The 22,071-nt window shown below is 46.1% G+C and overlaps 2 protein-coding genes across 15 annotated transcripts in view; both read left to right on the top strand.

The window, feature by feature from the left end:
• Positions 1–22,071, top strand: part of LOC103161319 (zinc finger protein 383) — a 326,635-nt gene that overhangs the window by 290,813 nt on the left and 13,751 nt on the right. Inside the window, exons 1-2 of one of the 14 annotated variants that reach the window (XM_035449252.1) lie at positions 18,970–19,184; positions 19,547–19,586. The exons of 1 other annotated variant lie outside the window; for it this stretch is intronic. Coding sequence is in view for 7 of the 13 variants with exons in the window: in XM_035449243.1 (XP_035305134.1) it covers positions 19,142–19,184 (43 nt within the window). In the remaining 6 variants the exon portion in view is untranslated. Of the gene's footprint in view, positions 1–18,875; positions 19,185–19,278; positions 19,399–19,546; positions 19,587–22,071 lie in introns of those variants that run through there. 12 more of the 14 variants (XM_035449248.1, XM_035449249.1, XM_035449247.1 and 9 more) reach the window with 12 other exon arrangements.
• On the top strand, positions 4,795–8,438 carry LOC113837641 (MLV-related proviral Env polyprotein-like). Its single transcript, XM_027432540.2, has 2 exons — positions 4,795–5,834; positions 6,139–8,438. The coding sequence occupies exon 2, from the start codon at positions 6,422–6,424 to the stop codon at positions 8,399–8,401; it is 1,980 nt and encodes a 659-aa protein (XP_027288341.1). The 5' UTR covers positions 4,795–5,834; positions 6,139–6,421; the 3' UTR covers positions 8,402–8,438.

The following is a 22,071-nucleotide window of genomic DNA, read 5'->3' as shown; positions in this document are numbered from 1 at the left end:
GGTGGGAAGCCCAGCAGTGTGCAGCCAGACATGTGGAGAAGTCGATGAGACCTCTAACATCTTGACTCACAGGTAACAGGAAGTGGTCTGAGACAATGGGAAGTGTCTTGAGCATATGAGACTCAAAGCCCGCCTCCACAGTGACACACTTCCTCCAACAAGGCTGTGCCTCCCAATAGTGCCATTCCCTTTGGGGTTAATTTTATTTCAAACCACAACACCCCATGTATGCAGTGCCCTTTTAGGCTGGAAGAGGGTGTCAGATCCCCTGGATTTAAACTGGATTCTCTAGAAAAGCAGCCAGTGTTTTTCACTACTTAACCAGCTTTCCAGCCCCTGGGCTAACTGGGCTAAAAATCACCTCTATTTAAATGTCCTTTTCATTTTAATACTAGCTAGTACTGCCTGGAGGTGAAAAACCTCCTTAAAAGAAACATTTTATGATATATATGTAGGGCAATCTATTGTGTCAAAACAAAAGAGAAACGTAAAGGGTCAACTATTTGATGAAAATGGAAAGGATCTCACATAACTACAAATAAAGCAACAGAAAACAAAGAAAAGTTACATAAACCTGATGCAAAAACATACCACTTTAAAGCTGGATTATATCTAGCTGGCAGTTCTAACCTTCAGACATGAGGAAGATGCATACCTCATATGCAGAAGCAACCAATTAGAAAGCATAAAAGAGCACTGGGGTGATATTGCAAGTTTAAAAACACAGCAAAAGAGCAGGAACATAAATCCTATCTGTTCCGGTCCTAAGTTAGGGTTATTGTTGCTGAAATGAAACACCATGACCCAAAGCAACTTTGGGAGGGCAGGATTTATTTCTTTCACAGTTCTTCAAAAACAGTGAGGGTAGTAACTCAAACAGGGCAGGCCTATGGGAATAGAAGCTAATGCAGAAACCATGGAGGGGTCCTGTTTAGTGGCTTGCTCCTCGTGGCTACAGCCCAGTGTTGTGGGATATTTGTACCATGTGTGAAGATGTATTTGCCATGACTGGTTTAATAAAGCCCTGGATGGCCAAAAAGTAGGCTGGAGAGGAGAGGTGAGATTTCCAGGGAGAGAGAGAGAAAGAGGAGGAGGAATCTAGGTGTGTAGGTCTCACCAGCAAGACAGATGTGCCCTACTGAGGAAAGGTAAAAGCCACATGGCAGAATTTGAGTTATAAGAGCTAGTTGGCGACAAACCTAAGGTAAGGCCAAGCTTTCATAATAAGAAGTCTCTGTGTCACTATTTGGGGGCTGGTGATCTAAAGATAGTCCAACAAGAAAGCTCATTACAGCCTAGTCTTATGGAGGCATTTTCTCAGTGGAGGCTCTCTCCTCTCTGATGACTCTAACTTTGTGTCAAGTTGACATAAAAAACTAGCCACCCTAGTTCCTATGGACAAACACATGCAATGTGGGCTTGGTGGTACCAACCTGTAATCCCGCACTTGGTCTTAGAAGGTAGAGACAGGAAGATCATGAGTTTATGGGTCTGCTTCAGAGATTCACCAGTCTGACCAACAATAATTTGGTCAGCTCTGGCTACACTTGGGATTTCCAGTGTAAGGATTCAGGCATTATGCTGGCCTGCCCCTGCCACCTGGCAGAATGCACTCAGGCAGTACCCTGAGTACTAGTCTGCATGCAGGTGCAAAGGACCCCTTTAAAAGACAGACCCCTGCCCACTTACTCTCGATTTCCGGCTCTCTTTCCCCGTGGTTCCCCTGGAGCAGACAAGACTTTTCCTGTCTCCCTCTTCTCTTCTGTCATCTCTGTCTCTCTGTCTCTTTACCTCTTTTCTCTTTCCTTCCCTTCCCCTTTCTAATAAAACTTCTCACTTAACCTCTATCTGCCTGGCACGTTTGTCCCTCCCTGTCAGTCACCCTTGCGCGCCATAGAATCCGCCAAGGTTCACCACGAGCTTTATCATAACAACCAGGATATAGCACGCAGCCATAAAAAGTCCCACAGCGTAGCACAGAGCCACACAAAGTCAGGGATTTACAAAGGTAAAGAAACATAAGGTTACCTTTTATTGCACACATGCACACATCCTGCAATCAGAAGGTTACATTCTGTTTACCCACAAAGCACATATCTTCAGCTAAGTGCAATCATGCTTGAGTGAACATAGGTCTTGCAGGTGTCCTGCTTTATATTGACGTAGCAAGATTTTGTTTACAGAAGCAAAAGCAGTTAAATGGTTAACATTGTGACGACTGTCTTTCATGAATGGCACTTTCTTTAACAGTTTCCTTTAAAATGTACAAGACAAGAATGGCCCTTATTGCTGGGTGGTGGTGGTGCCTTTAATCCCAGTACTCGGGAGGCAGAGGCAGGAGATCTCTGAGTTCAAGACCAGCCTGGTCTACAAGAGCTAGTTCCAGGACAGCCTCCAAAGCCACGGAGAAACCCTGTCTCGAAAAACCAAAAGGAAGAAGGAGGAGGAGGAGGGGGGGAGGAGAAAAAGAAGAAGAAGAAGAGGAGGAGGAGGAGGAGGAGGAGGAGAAAGAGGAAGAGGAAGAAGAAGGGCCCTTATCATTTCTTAACATTCGGGGAAGCTATCTGTCCTTGGACCAGTGGGGCTTCAGGCTGGAGGCAGTTTTGTTTTATAGACTTCTTAAACACAGTAACTTAAACTTAAAACATAATATTCACCATCACAGTGACTTAAAGTATTCCTTAGCTTCATAGTGAGTTGAGGTCAGTCTATATTACATGAGACCTTGCCTCAAAAAAATAACCCCCCTAAATAAAAATATGTAGACCTGAAACTCATAACAAAAATTTTAATTTAATCATAAATAGCCAAACACATATTCCAAATATTTTAGAAACAGACAAGTAGTAACAATCCTACCTATATCAGTAGCTTGCTGTGGAATAAGCCTCTTGTACACGGGGAAAGATTTATCACTTGAATTGGTTTAATAAAATGCGGATTGGCCAGTAGCCAGGCAGGATGTATAGGTGGGGCAACCAAACTAAGGATTATGTGAAGGAGAAGGGCAGAGTCACCAGCCAGAAGCAGAGGAAGCAGATGAATGTGCCATGCGAATAAAGATACTGCCACATGGCAGAGCATAAATTAGAGATATGGGTTAGCTTAAAATGTAAGAGCTAGTTAGTAATAAGCCTGAGCTATTAGCCAAGCATTTATGATTCATATTCAGAATCTGAGTCATTTATTTGGGACTGGGTGGTCAGGACAGGAAACATCTATTTTACAGTAGCTAGTAAGAATTTTAATAGAAAAATAAAGATTTGCTAGTATCAGAACTATTAAGCCTGGCAGAGATGGCGCACACCTTTAGTCCCAGAACTTGGGAGGCAGAAGCCAGTGGATCTCTATGAGTTGGAGGCCAGCCTGGTCTACAGAGTGAGTTGCAGGACAGCCAAAGCTAAGCATAGAAAACCCTGTCTTGAAAAAAAAGAAAACAAAACAAAAACAAAAACTATTCTATTTCCAAACAAAGCGTGGTCATGAAGTCTGTGCTAACAGATTTTTAAAGAGAAATTGGGACTGAATCTTCCCAATTTCTTCACTTTGCTTTAAAGAAATAGGGTCTTGTGTAGCCAAGGCTGCCGTCCAACTCATGATATAACCAAAAGATGATCTAGACTCCTGATCATGCTACCCTCTACACCACAAGTACTGGAACTACAGGTGTATGCCACCGTGCTGGGTTTATGCGGAGCACTCTACCAACTGAACTACGTGCCCAGACACTGCCCCTGATCTACTCAAGTGAATTAAATGTGTTCAATTTAATTCAGTACTCATGTTTTACCTCAAGGAAGGTGCTTAGCCACAGCAAATGCATCCTCACATTCCTTAAATTCTCAGGGTTTCTCACCACTATGAATCCTCTGATGTTTTGTAAAGAATGAGCTTTGTCTAACGGCTTGCCACAGACCTCACATTCTTTTTGTTTTTGTTTGTTGATTTGGTTTGGTTTGGTTTTGGGTTTGTTTGTTTTTTTGTTTTTTTTTTTTGTTTTTTTTTTTTGGTTTTTTCGAGACAGGGTTTCTCTGTGTAGCTTTGGAGCCTATCCTGGAACTCACTCTGTAGACCAGGCTGGCCTCGAACTCACAGAGATCTGCCTCCATCTGCCTCCCGAGTGCCGGGATTAAAGGCGAGCGCCACCAACACCCAGCCACCAACACCCGGCCAGACCTCACATTCTTAAGGTTTCTCCCCACTTTTTTTTTTTTTTCAACGAGGCTGAATAAAGGATGAAGTAAGTTTAAAGAATTTCCCACATTTCTTACATCCATAGGGTTTGTGACCACTGTGAATTTGCTGATGGTACTCGAAAAGCTCTCTCCCACTCTTTACATTTATAGGGATCCTCAACACTATGGATTCTCCGATGTCTAGCCAAAGATGAACTGTTTCTAAATACCATTCAGGTGACTTGCATCCATGGAGTTTCTTACCTGTGTGAATTCTCTGGTGTTGAGCAAGCTCTCTATAGACTCCGAAAGCCTCCCCACACTCCTTATATGCATACAAATTCTCACTGAATGAAAAAACAAGGAAAGACCATGACTGCCCCTAGGTATGGTGGAGGAGAAGGTTTATTGCGGATAAAAGGGAGAGCAGAGCCAGAGGCAGGGACATCTGGAAGAGTCCAGAGCGGACATGATCAGACTGGGCCATGTGGGGTGGGAGAGGGGACAGGAGAGGGGAGAGAGGGGGAACCAGTGCAGCAGCCAAGAGCCCAACATGATTGCTTACAGGTATTGGCCGAGGCCCATGGAGCGAGATCCGACCTGACTGACCAGCCTCTACCTAGCCCGGATCACATCTGGTTCACGGATGGAAGCAGCTTTTTGCATCAAGGAGAACGAAAGGCGGGCGCGGCAGTCACCACAGAGAATCAGGTCGTCTGGGCCCAGGCACTCCCCCCTGGAACTTCCGCACAGAGGGCAGAACTCATAGCACTCACGCAGGCTCTAAAATTGGCAGAAGGTAAGAGGCTCACCGTGTATACAGACAGTCGTTATGCCTTCGCCACTGCCCATATACATGGAGAAATTTACAGACGGAGGGGGCTGCTTACCTCCGAAGGGAAAGACATTAAAAATAAGGAGGAAATCCTCGCTCTCTTAAGGGCTCTTCATCTGCCCGCTGCCTTAAGTATCATACATTGCCCTGGACACCAAAAAGGGGATTCTTTCGAAGCAAGGGGCAATCGAAGGGCAGACTTGGCTGCCCGAGAGGCGGCCCTGACCACAGACACCACTAACCTCCTGGCTCTAGAGCCCACCAACGACCATCCCTTCCCCTCATGGGACTATGAACAAAGAGACATCCAAACCCTAGAGAAATTGGGAGCCGCAAAGGAACCAAACGGGGATTGGACTTATGAAGGAAAGACTGTCATCCCCTACCGGGTAACCAAGTACCTAGTGACATTTTTACATAAGATGACACATCTGAGCTCCAAGAAGATGCGGGAGCTCCTCGAACGAGAAGAGGAATTCAATTTCCTTTTGGGGAAGAACGATATTCTAAAACAGGTAACTGAGCAATGTGATGCGTGCGCCCGAGTCAACGCATCCAGACTGAAGCTTCCTCCCGGGAACCGGGTCAGAGGCTACCGGCCCGGAACACATTGGGAGATAGATTTCACTGAGATTAAACCAGGAAAATATGGATACAAGTATCTATTAATTTTTGTAGACACCTTTTCAGGATGGGTTGAAGCCTTCCCTACTAAACATGAAACAGCCAAGATCGTTACTAAGAAATTGCTTGAAGAAATCTTTCCCCGTTATGGGATGCCTCAGGTATTGGGAACAGACAATGGGCCCGCCTTCGTCTCCCAGGTAAGTCAGTCAGTGGCCACCTTGTTGGGGATTGATTGGAAATTACATTGTGCTTATAGACCCCAAAGTTCAGGACAGGTAGAAAGGATGAATAGAACAATCAAGGAGACTTTAACAAAATTGTCGCTTGCAACTGGCACTAGAGACTGGGTCCTCCTACTCCCCCTAGCACTCTACCGCGCTCGTAATACCCCTGGACCACATGGGCTCACACCCTTTGAGATCCTGTATGGAGTACCTACTCCTATCATTAACTTTCTTGATCAAGATGTCTCAGATTTTGCTAACTCCCCTTCTCTCCAAGCTCATTTACAGGCCCTCCAACTAGTACAACGGGAGGTCTGGAAACCCCTTGCTCAAGCTTATAAAGACCAGAGGGACCATCCCACCATCCCCCATTCCTACCAGATCGGGGACACTGTTTGGGTCCGGCGTCACCAGGCCAAGAACCTTGAACCCCGCTGGAAGGGACCCTACATCGTTTTGCTTACCACTCCCACCGCACTCAAGGTAGACGGCATTGCAGCTTGGATACATGCTTCACATGTAAAGCCAGCCCGACCCACCGATTCAGCCACTGCATCAGAATGGACCGCGCACCGCACTCAAAATCCTTTAAAGATAAGACTCTCTCGTACACCCTCCTGTTGATTGGTTGTCTGTTTACCCCCCATGTAGCAACTAACCCCCACAGGGTTTATAATATCACCTGGAAAATAGCCAATCTAGGGACCGGGGAAATAGCCAACCTCAGCACTTATATAGGGACTCTACATGATGGGTTCCCTCCTCTCTATGTCGACCTATGTGACTTAGTAGGGTCTGATTGGGATCCCTCTGACCAGGAACCATTCCCAGGGTACGGATGCCACCACCCTGGGGGAAGGATAGGAACAAGAAGCAAGGATTTTTATGTTTGCCCCGGCCATAAACCAACTCATGGCTGCGGGGGGCCGCAGGAAGGGTACTGTGCAAGATGGGGATGTGAAACCACAGGGGAGGCTTACTGGAAACCCTCTTCCTCTTGGGATTTCATCACTCTCAAACGGAGGGAGATCCCAGGGTACGCAGGGAAAGGACCATGGAGATGTGGGCAAAGAGCCTGCGGACCTTGTTATGATAGTGCCGGAGGGGGAGGTTTTCAAGGCGCCACCCCCGGAGGAAAATGCAACCCTCTCATCCTAAGGTTCACAGATGCTGGAAAAAGAACTACTTGGGATAGTCCTAAGGTCTGGGGACTCAGGCTGCACCGAGCAGGGAAAGATCCGGTGACTTTATTCTCCCTGTACAGACAAATTACTCCCCTAAGCCAACAATCAGTCGGGCCAAACATAGTAATAGCGGACCAGAGATCCCCAACCCATTTTCAAGTCCCTAAACCCCCTACCGTCCCTAAAGCTATCACTCCTACACCAGGTGCTGTCACCTTCTCCCCCTCCCCAGATGCCCTAAACATCGAGATAACCAGAGACCCTCCAGGTACCAGAGATAGATTATTACAATTAATCCAAGGAGTTTACCAAGCCTTAAATTTTTCAGACCCCAACAAGACTCAGGAATGCTGGTTATGCCTAGTTTCCCGGCCCCCATATTATGAAGGCGTGGCAATACTGGGCAACTACTCCAACCAGACCTCAGCACCTACCAGTTGCGGAGCTGCTATGCAGCACAAGCTCACAATATCTGAGGTCTCAGGAAAGGGGCTATGCATAGGCAGGATTCCTTCCTCACATCAAGAATTATGTAACCAAGTAGAGCCATTATCTCAGGACAGCCGATACCTTGTTGCCCCTTATGGAACTTATTGGGCTTGCAGTACTGGGTTGACTCCCTGTGTCTCTACCACTGTTCTCAACACCACCATTGACTTTTGTATATTGATAGAACTTTGGCCCAAAGTCACATACCACCAACCTGAATATGTTTACAGCGTACTAGAGAAATCAACCCGATATAAGAGGGAGCCAATATCCTTTACCGTGGCCCTATTATTAGGAGGAATAACAGTGGGGGGCATAGCAGCCGGCATAGGGACCGGAACCGTTGCCCTACAGGGAATTAATCATTTTAAGCTTCTACAACAAGCCATGCACACGGATATCCAGGTCCTAGAAGAGTCAGTCAGTGCACTCGAGAAATCCTTAACATCACTCTCTGAGGTGGTCCTGCAAAACAGACGGGGATTAGATTTATTATTTTTACAGGAAGGGGGGCTATGTGCTGCCCTCAAGGAAGAATGCTGCTTTTATGCAGATCATACAGGAATAGTTAGGGATAGCATGGCCAAACTTAGGGAGAGGCTAAAACAGAGGCAACAGCTATTTGAGTCTCAACAAGGATGGTTCGAGGGATGGTTCGCTAAATCCCCCTGGTTGACTACCCTTATATCCACGCTCATGGGACCTCTGGTTATTCTATTTTTGATCCTCATATTTGGTCCCTGCATTCTGAACAAACTGACTCAATTCATCAGAGAACGACTATCTGTTGTACAGGCCTTAGTCTTAACTCAACAATATCATCAGCTAAAGCAAATAGATCCAGAGTATCTAGAGACCTCTGAATGAAAGATTCCATTCAGTTACAAGAGAAATGGGGGAATGAAAGACCCCTGTCCCTTAGCCCTTTCTTTCTCAAGTTTGTCTCCTCTTCCTCCTGTCGGCGGCTTCCCCGATCCCCACCCCCGGTGGCCTTTCCCCGCCCGGCCCGAGAACAAGCACCGGGTGGGGCCGGCCCGAGAATGAGCACCAGGTGGGCCAGCCCGAGAACGAGCACCGGGTGGGCTGGCACGAGGGCGAGCACCAGGTGGGTCAGCACGAGAACAAACACCGAGTGAGCCGGCCTGGAGCTCTGCCCCTGAGCCCCCGCCCCGCCCGAAGAGAAACACTCCGTCCCAAGGTCTCCGCCCCCAAGGTCAGCCATCAGGAAAGGGGGGGGAATTGAGTCTGCTGTACCAGACACCAGACCTTGAGAATATGCTGATCTGGAATGGCTCTGTGTCTCATTTGAACCATCCAATGGAAATGATTCTGTATTTCGCCTCATTTGAAAGACTCTGTGTTTCACCTCATTTGAATAACTCTGTACTTTGCCTCATTTGAATAACCCTGTATAGCGCCTCATATACATTGACCAATGGGAATAGCTCTGTATAATGCCTCATTAGAATTATCCAATAGAATCCTTGCTCCTAGCTTGCGCCTTTTTTCCTATATAAGGACCCCTTTTCCCTTGGCTCGGCGCGCTTAGCCACACAGAAGCTAAGTCGCCCCAGGTACCTGCGTCTCCAATAAAGCCTCTTGTTTTTTTGCATCCAGTTCGTGGCCTCGCTGATTCCTGGGTGTGTGGGTCTCCCTCTACGAAAGTATCCCTTCGGGGTCTTTCAGAAGCCTTCTAACAGTACACAAGTTCACATGGCTTCTTACCAGTTTGAATTCTCTGGTGCTTAGTAAGATGTGGATAAAATCTAAAGTCTGTAACTGTCTTTCCACCGCCGCCCGAGTTCCGCCCGCCGCCACCTTAGGGCCCCCAGTAACACACAGAGGTTTATATTAGGTACATTACTGCTGGCCAATGACTAGGATTTCTTAATCTATATATTTTATAAAGACAGACGCCAGCAGAATTTGTCCTGTCTTCCTGGCGATCACATGGCGACTGTGTCCGTTTCCTACATTTCCCAGAATCATCCTCCTCTCCTAGTCCTGCCTAACTTGCTCCCCTCTTAGCCAACAGTGTTTTATTTATCAACCAATAAGACAAACATATACACAGAAGGCCCTCCCCCATCAAAAGTCACTGTCACATTTCATACATTTGTGAGGTTTCTCGTCCATATGGATTTTCTAATGTCGAGCAAGCTGTGCATGTATCTAAAGAGTTTCCCAGGGCTAGAAAAATGGTTCCAAGGTTAATAGGATCAGCTGCTCTCGCAGAGGACCCAGGTAGCTTTGAATTCCAGCACCCAGGTGTTGACTCACAACTCTCTGTAACTCTAATTCCAGAGGACCAGATGTCTGTTATGATAAATCTTTCCGCCAAAGCCGCCAAGCCCCACTGCCACATGTGTGATTTACACCAGCCGCCCGCCTGAGTTAGGGCCTAAATGAATACACAGAAACTTGTATTAGGTTCAGAGCTTCTTGGCCAATGACTAGGATTCCTCATCTGTTAGCTCAGTCTTAATTATCATAAATCTACATATTTTATAAGACTTATCTTATCGGATGCCTTATTGGCGTCCCTCCTTGCCCGTGGATCATATTGCTCCACTGGAGGAAGAGCGGAGGGGAAAAAGGGACACTTCCTGTTTCCTTTGCTTAAATATGAGTCTCCTTGCTATGTCACTTCCTGCCTGGATCATCACTTCTCTCCTACATTTCCCAGAATCCTCTTTGACTCCTAGTCCTGTCTGACTTGCTGTTTCATTGGCCAAACAGAGCTTTACTAAACAATCAATAAGATAAACATACACAGAAGTACTTTCCCCATCAGATGTCCTCTTCTGACTTCTGTGCACACCAGACACACACACACAGTGCACAGACATACATGCAGGCAATAAGTCAACATGTAAAATCAATCTTAGAGAGTTTCACAGAGAATGCGCAGCCCTACAGTCCCCAATATCTTGAATTCTTTTCTCCAGTTCTCCCCTATTCCTTACCTTACAGACCTCATCACTGTGAATTTTACAGCACACACTAAGATGATCACAAAAACTAAATGCACTATTACTGCATTCCATGTACTTACACGGCTTCACCCCACCGTGAATATTCAGGTGTAGTGTGTGTGAATTCCCTATGTCAAAGACTTCCCAGTGTTCATTTTCTCACTGTTACACATTTTCTGAAATCAATCATGGCTTAAGTCCGAGCCGAAGACGGTTCTCACATTCCTTACACTCGTGATCATTCTCATCACCATGTCTCTGAGGTAGCGAAAGGGAGTTGCGATTCTGGAAGAGGGCTTTTTGTCAAAGTCGATCTTCGTTTGATTAGACATTCCCTTCAGATCTCTGTATGCCAGTCTTCTTTTATTTTGGCAGTCATTTCTGAACATGGCGCTTTTGAGACCAAGGAATTTGCTATTGTCCTTGGTTTCCAACAAGGAATCACTGTTTTCAATAGTGTCCCTTTCAACTGTCACCGCCCCCAGACCACAGCACAACTGATGCCATGTTAAAGACACAATTCTTTTTTATTTAATGTTTTATTTTCTACTTTTTTATTGAGCTATACATTTTCCCCTCTCCCTTCCACCCTTCCCCTTGACTTCCATGCTCCCAATTCATCCAGGAGATCTTGAAAAGACCCCATTCTAACCTTAAAACCCAGCACTAGGCCCAATGCCTGCCAAAATGGGAACAGAGACCTAACCCATCAAAGACCTGATCCATAGTTCCAGGAAAGTCCCTAAATATAGACTGTAAATGGAGTTCTTAACTGGTCTAAACAATAAAAGCCCGGAATCAGATCTAGAGGAAAATGCTGAGAGATCAGAGAGAAGGAACAAGCCAAAGCCACTTTTACCTCATTAGCTTCCCAGCAGAAAAGAGATAGAGTTCCTGTTTCTTCCGGCTCATATCCTCTGTCTGCCCAGCCGCCTCACTTCCTGTCTCTGCTCAGCCATCTCACTTCCTGTCTGTCTGATCTCTATGTTAGCTAGTGGCAAGCTTCATCCTCCGATCTTCAGACAAGCTTTATTTGTACAGGCAAGGTTTCACCAGATACTGAGCTTGCCTTCTGGCTACTGTAGCTCTGCTTTGTTGCTAACTGAAGTGTGACAACCAGGATGTGGTTTTGTGCATAAAATACAAAGAGCTGTAAGGCTCAGGGATTCATGATTTGGGTTAGCTCCCCCCCCCAAGCCACCAGTCACTGATACAGACTTTCTATTAGATTTAAAAATGTTCGTGTGTGTTCTTTGGTAAACCAACATTGCAACACTGTAGATGATATGATTCATATCTGCACTACAAATCTGGAAGAAAAAGGAAAATACATGCCACAAAAAATAGAACTTACAGGAAACAGAAAAAACAAGCTGTAAGCAACCACAATTTAAGCGAATAGTTACTATGATGAAACTTAGGGAAAGAACTCTGAGAAAGACACCAGTGTCATACTGTGGGCCTTGGGAACCAGGACAATACATTAATTAAATCAGTGGCTGCAGCATCTAGCTGTTACCCCTGTAAGTTTGCTGGTACGCACTAATGTTCAGAGGGTAATACAAGAAAAAAGAATCAGAACCAGACCAGTCCCTTCCATTTCCTTCTCCACATCAGCCAAGGGTAGGTACCTCCAGTTCAAAGTTGTGGAATCTTAACTTTTACACACTGACCTCATGGGTGTCCGTTGAGTTAGTAGCATGACCCTAAAGGCACTGCCAGCATGCAGCCGCTGGGAGCCTGGCCTTGGAGTGGCAGCCTTTGAGTCTTTCTCAGCACTCACCCCCATGACCTGGTCAGGTGGTCTGCATGTACAAGACAGCTGAATGCTGAGACACTGTGCATCTCTTGTCGTGTTTAAGCTTAGCTGGGTCCTTTTACATTTGTTTTCACAGCTAACTTGTATTAGGTTCAAAGCCGCTTGGCCAATGACTAGGATTCTCATCTGTTAGCTCAGTCTTAACTATCATAAATCTCTATATTTTATAAGACTTATCTTATCGGACGCCTTATTTGGTGTCCCTCCTTGCCGATGGATCACATTACACTGCTGGAGGAAGAGCAGAGGAGAAAAGGGGAACACTTCCTGTTTCCTTTGCTTAAATATGAGTCTCCTTGCTATGTCACTTCCTGCCTGGATCACTACTTCTCTACTACATTTCTCAGAATCCTCTTAGACTCCTAGTCCCGTCTAACTTGCTGTCTCATTGGCCAAACAGTATTTTATTTAACAGTCAATAAGATGAACATACACAGAAGTACTTCCCCCATCAGAGATGCCCTCCCCCCACCCATCCCTCACTGCCTGGGGCAGGTGGGAGAGCGGTCCCTGCCCCTCACCAGCTGCGGCTGCCAGGAGAGTGGCCCCTGCACCTTGCCTGGGAACACAGTAAAGCTGACCCTGAAGGTGTAGGTATGGGAGAGCCCACCCTGAATGTGTGAAAGCAGAACTGGCCCCCGCCCTTTGCTCATTGCTGCAAGGGGGAACCAGCCAGAGCAGTGTTGGACATCTCACTCTATTGGTGGGGACTGACTGTAGGGAGTCACCCTAGCCCCGCCCAATAGTCCTGGGGCAGGTACCAGGTGGACCCGGGGACTCGCCCATAAGGGCGTGGTGAAGGAAAGCCGGGATGACGTAAGGGAGCTTCTTAAGGGGCCCCACGTTGGGCGCCAGATATTGGATTAAGGTCTCTTTATTTCAGAGGACATCCGGGTGAAACACAGGCCAGAGCTAGGTTAAGAACCCAGCCAGCGCGGCCAGAACAAAAAGGGGCCCGCGTCCCCACGTGCAGCCCCTTAAGAGCTCCCTTACGTCATCCCGGCTTTCCTTCACCACGCCCTTATGGGCGAGTCCCCGGGTCCACCTGGTACCTGCCCCAGGACTATTGGGTGGGGCTAGGTTGACTCCCTACAACTGACCAACCCTGAAGCTACAGAACCAGGCCCAGAACCAGGGCTATGAGTTGGCCCAGCCTCAACCACCCCATCTGTGAGCTGCTAGAGCATGTGAAGGGGTCAGTCCCGCAGACCCAAAGCTGCAGCACCTCCACCACACAGGGCAACAACAGGAGATCCGAGAGGAGTCCCAGTGAGGGCCCAACATCCATAGTGTAGCAGAAACCAGAAGCCTCAAACCAAACCAATGAACTCTTTGCAATGAACACTTGGAAATAAAGATATATGGACAAAAGGGTTTACTGCGTGACTGTGTCACAGTTCTGCTTCCATGATGAGATTTTTCCTTTCCTTTTCTTTTTTTCTAGTAAATTTTATTTTATTGGGGGGGGGGGTTGCAAGGGCAGACATGAAGGAATGGGAAATGAATAGGATAGAGATGCATAATGTAAAAGACACAAAGAGTAAATAGAAGGAAAGTTTAATAAACAACTTTTAAGCAAAACAAAATGTAACTGGGAAAATGACAGGGCTATATGTATAGCCATTGTAAGAGCGCCAACGTGTGTCTGTGCTGTAGAATAATCCTCTTGTACACTGTAAAGGCGTGTCACTACTTGATTTGATAAAATGCTGATTGGCCAGTAGCCAGGCAGGAAGTGTAGGTAGGGTGACCAAATTAAGGATGATGGGAAGGAGAAGGCGGGGTCGGGAATTGTCAGCCAGATGCAGAGGGAGCATGAGATGAACGTGCCCTGCTAATAAAGGCACCACCATGTGGCAGAGCAGAAAATAGGAATATGGATTAACTTAAAATATAAGAGCTAGTGCCAGGTGGTGGTGGTGCCTTTAATTCCAGCACTGGGGAGGCAGAGGCAGGTGGATCTCTGTCTGTGAGTTTGAGACCAGCCTGGTCTACAAGAGCTAGTTCCAGGACAGCCTCCAAAGCCACAGAGAAACCCTGTCTCAAAAAAAAAAAAAAAAGCCGGGCGTTGGTGGCACATGCCTTTCTTTAATCCCAGCACTCCGGAGGCAGCGGCAGGCAGATCTCTGTGAGTTCGAGGCCAGCCTGGTCTCTAGAGCGAGTGCCAGCATAGGCTCCAAAACTACACAGAGAAACCCGTCTCAAAAACAAACAAACAAACAAAAAAGGACTTAGCTAGTAACAAGCCTGAGCTATCAGCCGAGCATTTATAAGTAATATTAAGTCTCCAAGTCAATTATTTGGGAAGCAGCCACAGGGTATTTGGGAACCTTCAAGCAGGAGAGAAATGTCTGATTACATGTCTGAGTCTATCAATAAACTCACACGGTGTCTTAAGACTGCATATTTCCCTTTCCCTGTATGACTCTCCGTCTAAGTACTGAATAAACTCACTAACTCTGCTTCACCCTGGCTCATCCTGAAATTCTTTTCTGTGGTTATAAAGATGCTGCTTTACCTCAATAGCAGTCACTACGGGGGAAAGCAATTCCTCAGCTGCAGTGGCAGCACTCAGCTGTCTCCCTACTGCCACAGACACATAGTGTCTCAGTATCTAGAATCCACCAAATAGATGCTGTCTGTTTTTATAGATGAGGAGACTATTTAATGCTCCTTGATCCATTCCTATTGAAGGCAATTTTCTTATGTCTTCACTGTTTGTAGAGAAAGTAGCTTTGGATTCTGGGCCTATTCTTTCTTGTAAAGCTAGTATTTCACAAAGCATAACATGAAAATACTATTAGTCTTCACTAAAACACAGCCTTTAATCCCAGCACTTGGGAGGCAGAGACAAGTGAATTTCTGTGAGTTCAAAGCCAGCCTGGTCTACAAAGTGAGTTCCAAGACAGCCAGAGCTGTTACATAGAGAAACCCTGTCTCAAAAAACAAACAGAGGGCTGGAGAGATGGTTCAGAAGTTAAGAGCCCCGGCTGCTCTTCCAGAGGTCCTGAGTTCAATTCCCAGCAACCACATAGTGGCTCACAACCATCTGTTATGAGATCTGGTGCCCTCTACTGGTGCAGATATACATGGAAGCAGAGTATTGTATACATAATAAATAAACAAAATCTTTTAAAACAAACATTATAACATGTTCATAAAATCATAAAGTGATTTAGACATTCTGATCTAACTAGGTAACAAATTGAAATTATTAACAGAGCTAGACATGATGGCATATACCTATAATCCCAGAACTGGGACAAGATGCAACAGGATCAGGAATTAGCCTTAGCTACAAAGTGAGTTTGAGGCCAGCCTGGGCTCACAACGTTCTCTCAAAATTAACAAATGAAAGAAAATACTAACACAAGATCAATCTTATTCCCTGCCCAATGCATATTTATGCATATTCATAATAACTAACATCTTATTAACAGAAATTATAAATCCATCTTGACAATGTGATTGTCTTTTTTGTTTTCAAGGCAGGGTCTTACTATTTAGTTCTGGCTGCCCTCTGCCTCCCAAGTACTGGAATTCAAAGCATGTACCACCATCACCTGGCTGACAGTGTGATTTTCCTTTAAGTTTTATTCATTTCTTTAAGAGTATGGGTGTTTTGTCTGCAGGTATATCTCTGTATTATTTGTGTATCTGGTGCCTGCAGATACCAAAGAGGGCATCAGTGTCCTTGGAACTTGGAATAGAGACAGTTGTGAGCTGCCATGTGGTTGCTGGGAATTGAACTCAGGACCTCTGGAAGAGCGGTTGTTTCAGGTCCTCTGAAAGAGCAGCTGGTGCTCTTAACCACCAAGCCATCGCTCCAGTCCCCCCATTAAAAGGTTATTTTTTTTACTTTTTTTTTTTAGATTTTATTTATTATGTATACAACATTCTGCTTCCATGTATATCTGCACATCTGTACAGGGCACCAGGTCTTATAACGGATGGTTGTGAGCCACCATGTGGTTGCTGGGAATTGAACTCAGGACCTCTGGAAGAGCGGTCGGTGCTCTTAACCTCTGAGCCATCTCTCCAGCCCTAAAAGGTTATTTTTAATATTTGTCTTATTAATAGACAAATTAATATTTGCTGGAGAGATGGCAAAACACCAATGCACATAAATTAAAATTTTAAAAATTTTAAAAAGGCCGGGCGTTGGTGGCGCATGCCTTTAATCCCAGCACTCGGGAGGCAGAGGCAGGCGGATCGCTGTGAATTCGAGGCTAGCCTGGTCTCCAGAGCGAGTGCCAGGATAGGCACCAAAGCTACACAGAGAAACCCTGTCTTGAAAAACCAAAAAAAATTTTTTTTAAAGATTTATCTTTATGTGTATGGCTGTTTTACCCACGTGTATAAATTGTACAGAACCCTTGGAGGACAGAAAAGGGCTCCAGATCCCCTGGAACTGGAGTTTCAGACGGTTATGTGGGTGCTGGGATTTGAACCCAGGTCTCCTGGAAGAATAGCCAATGCCCCTAACCACTGAGCAACCTCTCCCACACCAACAACAGTCTTCATACAATAATATCTCCTAGGAAATTTGGTTTGGGGAGGTTAATATTATTTTGTGGAAGTCAATCTGTGAAATATTTCTGAGTACTGCTTCCCATAACCGTCTTCCTCCTCTCCTAGTAATTATGAACAGGTAAGATGAAAATACTGAAAAGATTCATTTGAATGTCGTTAATTTTTCTCCCAACACGCATTGAAGTATAATAAAACTAGTTACTTGGGGCTGGAGAGATGGCTCAGAGGTTAAGAGCACTGACTGCTCTTCCAGAGGTCCTGAGTTCAATTCCCAGCAACCATACGGTGGCTCACAGCCATCCGTTATGAGATCTGGTGCCCTCTTCTGGTGTGCAGATATACATGAAAGCAGAATGTTGTATACATAATAAATAAATAAAATCTTTTAAAAAAACTAGTTGCTTGCTTGAATTCTTTTTACAATTAAGAGCTAGAGAGGTATCATTTAAATAATCCCCATGAATTTTGGGGGTGGGGGAAACTGAAAATGACATCGTACACCAAATCATTGGTAATGAATACTCCTGCCAGGTATGGTGGCACTTTCCTTTAATTCTAGCACCCAGAGGCAGAAGCCGGTAGATATCCAGTCAGCCAGAACTACACAGTGAGATCCCCATCTCCAAATTTTCTCTAAAAAGTGTGCCAGGTGTGGTGGTACATGCCTTTAATCCTACTGCCTGGGAGGCAGGGGCAGGCATATCTCTTTATTCCCAGCACTCGAGAGACAGAGGCAGACAATCTCTGTTAGTTCAAGGCCACCGTGAGCTACACGAAATTGATCCAATTTTAAAGAGAAACAGAGCTCACACAAAGGTGCTCTCAGCATATGGGATCCCATGCCTTGAATCCCAGCACTGGAGAGGAATATAAGGCGGGAGGAGACAGGAGCTCAGTGCAGTCTGAGGTTTGGTGGAGACAGATGCAGTCTGCGGACAGGATCGCCCTTTCAGGCTGACCATTGGTAGAGGTGAGAGCTCTCTAGGGGCTGGCCGCTTTGCTTCTCTCATCTTCAGCTTTAACCCGAGTATCTGTCTCTGGGTCTTTATTATTAATACCAAATAGAATTCTTGCTACCTAATCCTTCCAAAAAAGCCCATTACAATTGGGATTAAATACCCCTTTCAGACTGAATATTGTTTGGTCCAAAATAGAGACTCAATGTAGCTTTATCGTTGCCTTTTCGCACCGAATGACCGATGAACACATCATATTGAATTAAATTATTGGAAAAATCATTAATAAATACAGGACTTCTAAAACGGTCGTCGGAATCCTATTCTTGGAACCTCAGTACCCCATCTTCTCTGGCACTTTATTTGGGGACAATTCTAAGAGCTCCATAATGAACACAAGGCTGTGCTATTTTAAGTCTGAACCTTCATTCCAGGCTCCAACTATCAACTTTTCCCTTTGATAGCCGTTTCACTGTATTCTGCGTAGTGTGGCCGTCTGGTGAAATGACTAGAGGCAGAGGCAGAAATCCCAGTGCACACATTCCGAGAAGCCGTTGGCATCCCTGCTCTCCCACCACCCGCAGAGTAACACCGCGAGCCTTCTGTGTGCTACCCCTGGGAAAGACAATGTACGCAGTCTGAGCCGAGAATGCAAAAGGGACCGCACCGCACAGTCTTTCCCACGGTCTCCGGAGGATCTCCTGACCATCATTGCCAGCCCAGAACTGTCAAAACGAAATTCTGCCATAAAAAGAATGAGGGCGGCCACTCCAGTGGGCGCATTCTGATCACTGCCCAGTGCTGTCACAAGGTCACGTGGTCACACACAGCATGACAGGAGGGCAAACCGCCCAGTCCCGTCCAGTCACCCAAACCTAATCAGAGCCAGTCACCCCACCCCGAGGCAGCCACGCGCTGCGTGCGACCACACAGACCCTGGCGAGCAGGTGACAGCCCAGAGTCCCCACAACTCAGCGCACAGGGAAAAAAAGAAAAAAAAAAAAAAAGATGACCACAGCGCCAGAGGACGGTGACTCCGAGTTTCCAGGGCCGGCCTGGAGGTCTGGGTGGAACTAATTCAGGCCCCAGCCGAGAGGAGATTGATTGGGTGCGAGCGCTGGGCGAGCGGCGGGCGCCCAGCATCTAACGGGCTGCCCCAGAGGCTCCTGGGAGTGCGAGCCCCCGGGATGTGTGCGCAGGCGCGGACGGCCGAGCCGCCCGCAGCAGGGGGGCGGTGAGGCTGCTGGGTCCCGGGGCGTCCTAAGAGGCTGAGGACCGCGGCGGATGCTCGCGATCCCGGGAGCGACAGAGAGATCGAATCCAGATGGGGAGGCCCGGGAGGAAACCGGGAGGCCACGCCGGGCCTGGTAATTCGGGGTGGGGGGTGAGCGGGGTGGAAGCAAGGACCGGACACTCCGGGTTTGCACAGGGCCTCGGGCGTGGCCCGTGGGCGTGGCCCGTGGGCGTGACCCTGAGGATGACTCCGGCGAGCCGCAGGGTGCAGGCGTAGTGTCGCTGGAGCCGGATCCGGGGCGGCATGCGGGATGAGGATGCCTGTGAGGATGCGGGGTGCATGTTGGGGTTTGTCTCCCTCCACTCATCCTGCTCATGTGTTTGGGTTTTTTGGGGGGACTGGGGGGATGAGGAGGGGGGGCGCGATTTCCTCGGACGTGTGAAAGGTGGATGGTGGAGGTTGCTGAGGGTGACTGCGGCATGCGTCTATTCTTAGGTGAGACGGGAGGATTGAAAGTGATCCGCGAACCTTGATGGTGAGTGACTTTGCCTGGAATTGTATCATCGCCATCTGTGGTCGAGCATGACGGGTGAAGCGGTAGTTTGTTGAAAATGTTTGAAAGGTTACCGCTAGGCGCGTGTGTGTTTTCCTCTGTTGTTTCTCATGGTTTTGTGTCTGGAGTATTTAAATGATTGAGGTATGCTGTATGATCTCACGTATGTACTTTTTTTTTTTTTTTTTAAAGACAGAGATGTATTATGGATCCCAACTGCAGGGATTCCAGTGGTGTGGGCACCACCAAGCCTGGAAGTTATAGACCGTTTGGTTATCAGATTGGTAGCCAGCAAATCTGCCTCACAAATTTCTGAGTGGTAACTTAGAAAGTGTGATGGCACTGATGTTGAAAAGGAATAGGTGAGATTTTCATCATTCCCAGTGGCAAGGCCGACTACCTGGCAGCACGGTGTTAAATAGAAACAGTGTTGAAACTAATTAATTGTGTTACATGGCAGCCTGCAGGAAGGAAGGGTAGCGCTCTTCACTCACAACTACCGCTCTTCAAGCATTTGTGTGAGCGGATTTTTTTTTCTGTTCCTGAAAATTATTAAAAAATATTTAGCACACTTTTATTTCTAAGATCAGCCTCATCTTAGTCATTAAAATAGCTGTGCCAACCAGAATATTCACGGAAGCAGTCAGTAACTTCAGACTTTGCTTAGCCATATGGGAGCCAGCAAATTGGCAAGAGTGGTTAATTTCTTTTCCGTGTCCATATCTCTGTATTGCTAAAATGTGTTATGCAATACTTACTTCTTGAATTAACTATTAGTAATAATGTTATATTAAAGTAATGTGTAAATATTATGCTTATATAACTATACCTTTAGAAGATTTATTTTCTTTTTTTTAAGATTTTATTTATTTATTATGTATACAACATTCTGCTTCCATGTGTATCTGCACACCAGAAGAGCGCACCAGATCTCATTACAGATGGCTGTGAGCCACCATGTGGTTGCTGAGAATTGAACTCAGGACCTCTGGAAGAGCAGTCAGTGCTCTTAACCTCTGAGCCATCTCTCCAGTCCCCGATTTATTTATTTTCATGTGCATGAATGTTTTACCTGCATAAATGAATATATTCATATGGTCATAAGAGTGCACACACACACACACACACACACACACACACACACACACACATCCCCCATCCCACCTTAACCCTGCCCTGAGGGAGCTAGAGTAACCAGTGTCTATGAGCTACCCTGTAAGTGCTGGGGACTGAACCTACGTCCTCTACAAGAACAGAAAGGGCTCTTAATCTCTAAGCCATTCTCCAGCCCTTAGCTATACTTCTTAATAATTTCAAACAAGTGAATCAATAAGGACAAGGGATGGAAAGTTAAAAATCCAGATATTTTCAAACTATGGGGAAATGTGACATATGACCATGTCTTTTGAAGCAGATGGAGTATGTTTCAATATGGGCTATAATATGTGATAAAGATGGCATTTACTTGCGTGGTAGTGGTGGTGGTGGTGGTGGTGGTGGTGGTGGTGGTGCACGCCTTTAATCCCAGCACTCTGGAGGCAGAGGCAGGCCTGGTCCACAGAGTGAGTTCCTGATCAGCTAAGGGTACACAGAGAAACTCTGTCTTGAAAAGAATTTTTTTAAAAAAGATTGTCTTTACTATTAGTCAAGGAAACATTGATTATGCAATGTGAGACATAAAAAAACACAGTTTACAGGAGGAGATTTTCATGACTGGAAGCCAGATAAGAGAAACTTTTGCATCTTGAGCAGAGACGAGGATCTGAGATTATAATTCAGTGATAGAACGCTAGGGGGAAAAAATCAGAGGATGGAGTCAGTCAATTAGAAAATACCATGGCGAAGGTATAACAAACCAAACGTAACTACAAGAAAGGGGAAATGTTAAACATATCAAAGGAAACTTACCACAATAAGAAATATATACCAAACCGGGTGGTGGCACACGCCCTTGATCCCAGCACCGGAAGGGCAGAGGCAGGCAGATCTCTGAGAGTTCAAGACCAGTCTGGCCTACAGAGCGAGGGTCCAGGACAGGCTCCAAAACTACACAGAGAAACTCTGTCTCAAAAAAACAAAAGAAGAAGAAAAAAAAAAGAAATGTATCCCTTTAGACTATAGTACAGAACTGATGGAGATAAAGGCTTCCCACCTGTTTGCATGGGGGCTTGGGGAGGTAACGTCAGGTACTGCTGGTAATGGTACCCGTCAGTGAAAAGAACATGAAGTTGTGGTTTGGGCGATGCTGAGTGAAGTACCTGGAATCTTGCTTATGCTGGCAAATGCTGTATCACCGAGTCACATCCCCAATAAACCTGTGTGCCATGGGGAACTGGAGAGAGTTAAACAAAATGTTGCATTTGCAAGCTATCGCAGGTCCCACGGAATCCATGCTAGCTCAGCAAGAGATGGGGCTTCTGATTTGGGAGGAAAGTGGGACTGGTTTGCTTCTCCACAGCCCTTTGTC

This window comes from Cricetulus griseus, chromosome 9, assembly GCF_003668045.3.
Source record: "Cricetulus griseus strain 17A/GY chromosome 9, alternate assembly CriGri-PICRH-1.0, whole genome shotgun sequence".
Lineage (NCBI taxonomy): Eukaryota > Metazoa > Chordata > Mammalia > Rodentia > Cricetidae > Cricetulus > Cricetulus griseus.
Note: the sequence above shows the minus strand (reverse complement) of the source record. Positions and strands in the feature narration are given on the sequence as shown.

Excerpts from the sequence above, each read along its gene's own strand:
- LOC113837641 (XM_027432540.2), top strand. The coding sequence starts at position 6,422 with ATGGACCGCGCACCGCACTCAAAATCCTTTAAAGATAAGACTCTCTCG.